Source organism: Aphanomyces astaci (assembly GCF_000520075.1).
Source record: "Aphanomyces astaci strain APO3 unplaced genomic scaffold supercont1.23, whole genome shotgun sequence".
Lineage (NCBI taxonomy): Eukaryota > Oomycota > Saprolegniomycetes > Saprolegniales > Verrucalvaceae > Aphanomyces > Aphanomyces astaci.
In genome coordinates, this window is record NW_009798286.1 from 552,519 (window position 1) to 555,391 (window position 2,873).

The 2,873-nt window shown below is 50.9% G+C and overlaps 1 protein-coding gene across 1 annotated transcript; it reads right to left on the bottom strand.

Moving 5' to 3' along the window:
• Nucleotides 1–310: 310 nt before the first annotated feature.
• Nucleotides 311–2,425, bottom strand: H257_09537 (hypothetical protein; the record flags this gene model as incomplete). The annotated part of the gene is made up of 1 exon (XM_009835778.1): nucleotides 311–2,425. One exon carries the CDS (start codon nucleotides 2,423–2,425, stop codon nucleotides 311–313), a length of 2,115 nt encoding a protein of 704 aa, XP_009834080.1.
• Between the last annotated feature and the right edge of the window lie 448 nt (nucleotides 2,426–2,873).

A 2,873-nucleotide genomic window follows, 5' to 3' on the forward strand; every position in this document is an offset into this window, starting at 1 on the left:
GAATGTGTGTCGTTTGGTGGTAATTCTGAGGGAACCAGCTGTGGATACAGTGGTATTTTGGGTGGACGGACAATAAATGATGAGTAAAGCAGAACATTAAGGATATGATGGTGGGATAGTGTCAACCAGACAGTTGCGATGTCCAGTGTGACTTCAGAATGACCCTGCGACGTGACAAAAATGTGAGTCATCCAAACCATTTGGGCTTTTCAGCACGGAATTCGTCGAAATATTCGATATTATCCAAAAGCTGGAGCAATTCGAACAAAATGAACTACTAGTAATTGTTTGATTATGGAAAATTTTTGGATTATTTATCGCTACCACTCGACAAGTCAATAGCAGTGCTGTAGTTCCCATCGCAAGCACCACAAAGGCACGTGATGTTCCATCCTGCATCCATATAGTCAAGCGATAGTATAGTACCTCGTTCAAGTGCATGGTTGGCGACGACCATTAACCGAGGCTTGGTGTCGACATACCATGTTTGAAACCGACAGTTTGGAATGCATGAGTGGTTGATGAACCGCGAATGATTGCCCACACGTCCCGCGTCAATGTACAAATCTTCGTTCGAACCGACGCGGGCCAAATACCAATCGGTGGTACCTTGCTTAAGGCGTTTTCGGCGCAAAAAGTCCATCTTGCTCATGTACTCGCCGACGTACTCAATGATCTTGGTCTCACTTCGTACATCCACGTCAATCCGGAGACCGTGTTTGAGCAGGACATCTTCGACCACGGTTGTCTTTGGAAACCGCTTCTTCCGGATGGTTTGATTTTGGCAAAATTCCATTGAACTGCAGCGGTTTGGAGCACACTCAGTTTGCGTCATCAAGTTGTCACACAACCTGAAGGAGTTGCAAGGAAACTCGCGGGAGCAGCGACCGCAGTGAGTGTTGTGGACTCCACTTGAAAATCGTTTTCCTCTGGAGGACCGCGCAAGACGTGGTGGGAGGCTAAATCCAGGCTGACATGTCTCAATATGGGAATACAATCGGCCAAGGGTTTCGGGATCCGCCTCCACAGACTCAAATTTGATGTCGTCCCCGGAATCATCGCTCTCAGTGAGGACGATAACGTTTGCTGCGTCATGCACTTTCCGTGGGGCTTTGTCGGGCTTGGACTTCGCAGGGGGAGTTGTTGCCCCGCGTTTGAGGGGTAATGGTATTGAATGCGTCGCCGAGGCTGTAGCCACTCCAAAAATGTCCTTAAAATCGCTGTCAAATGCACCTTCGTTGGTGGTTGGTGAGGGAGGCGAAACGGCTGGATTGGCAAGTCGTGGATGGACGATGTTGTGAGGGTTGCGGGGGGCACGCGGAGCTGGTTCGTCAGTGTTGCCTGGTTGAGTGGCGGGGGCAGGTGTGTCTGGTAGTTGAGTGGTGTCGCTTCGAGCGGCGGGTCCCTTGGGGTTGGCGGGGGCTGGTGCAGCTGGTGTTTGGGTGGTTCCTCTTCGAGCGGCGGGTCCTTTGGGGTTGGCGGGAGCTACTGTAGCTGGTGTTTTGGTGGTGCCTCTTCGAGCGGCGGGTCCATTGGGGTTGGCGGGGGCTACTACAGCTGCTGTTTTGGTGGTGCCTCTTCGAGCGGCGGGTCCCTTGGGGTTGGCGGAGGCTGGTGCAACTGGTGCTTGTCGAGTGGCGTTGTCACGGGGCTGGTATTTTGTTGGGGAAGCCTTTGCTCCACGTTTACTAGAAAGTGCTTTCGGGAGCTTCATTGGGAGTGATGTCATTTTGAAGTAACCCTCGAAGTCACTGTCATACGAGTCCTCAATGGCGGCCGCCGAGGGATATGACTTTGGGGAGCCAACAGCAGCAGCGGACGAAAGTGTTCGGGTGGCAGGTTTCGATTCTTCATCAGTTTCAGTGTCTTCGGCTGAGGGACCGCCGCCTTGTTCACCCGTTTCCGTGCCGTCGAAGGCGTCGACGCCATTGGATTCACTGTCACTTACAGTGCCATTGGAGGCGGCATTCTTGGCTTGACGGCGGGCCTCGAAACGGGCAGCGACACGGCGGCACCACTTGGCAAAGTAATTGGAGTGCTTGAATTCGGGATGACTAATGTCATCCCATTCGGGCCAAATCTCACTCACCTTGTCACGCATACGTTCCAGATTGATTGGGGAACGTGCTGCGGCCATCCACGCATGCAGTTGCAGCCGTCGTGGGTCGACTGGCGTCTTGGATCGTTGGTGCAACACTGACGCTTGAGGGGCGATGTGCTTGTTGACGCGGTCTGCCGAGACTTGGTTGATTCTGTCTTGAATGGTCAACCACTTCTCAAAAGTGGACAATGGAATCTGCTGCGACCGACAGAATGCAACGAGTGTCGTGCCACCACCTTCAACAGCATTCCATGCCCGGAGCAGGTCTTGTTTTTCACCGTAAGTGCGGTGAATTGGTGCACGCGTCGGCCGAACGTAGCTCATGTCACTCCGCGTCCAACAATGCCCGTCGCGAGGGTGGCTGGCTATAGGTTATGTTAATTGACATGTTTAAAATATGTGTTGGCTATATGAACTTTCAGATATTATTTCGAACGAAGTACACCCATCACGATTGTTCACATTTTAAAAATATGTGTTGGCTATATGAACTTTCAGATATTATTTCGAACGAAGTACATCCATCACGGTCACTTTATATACCAAAAACAATGCTTTTTCTGAAAAAATATGCTATCTAGGATACTATTTCACAGATATTGATTCCGGCGGTACCGAAAAAAAGGAGGTTATCCGAAAAATTGTGGTTCTGACACATTTATCGCCACGCGTTCAGCCCGGCCATAACGTCATGCGCTTTTAGCCTTACACTTTAAACTAGTACTTTTTGCCGCTTTGACCTATGCTGCCTTCCTTATCATCGCTTCTCCAG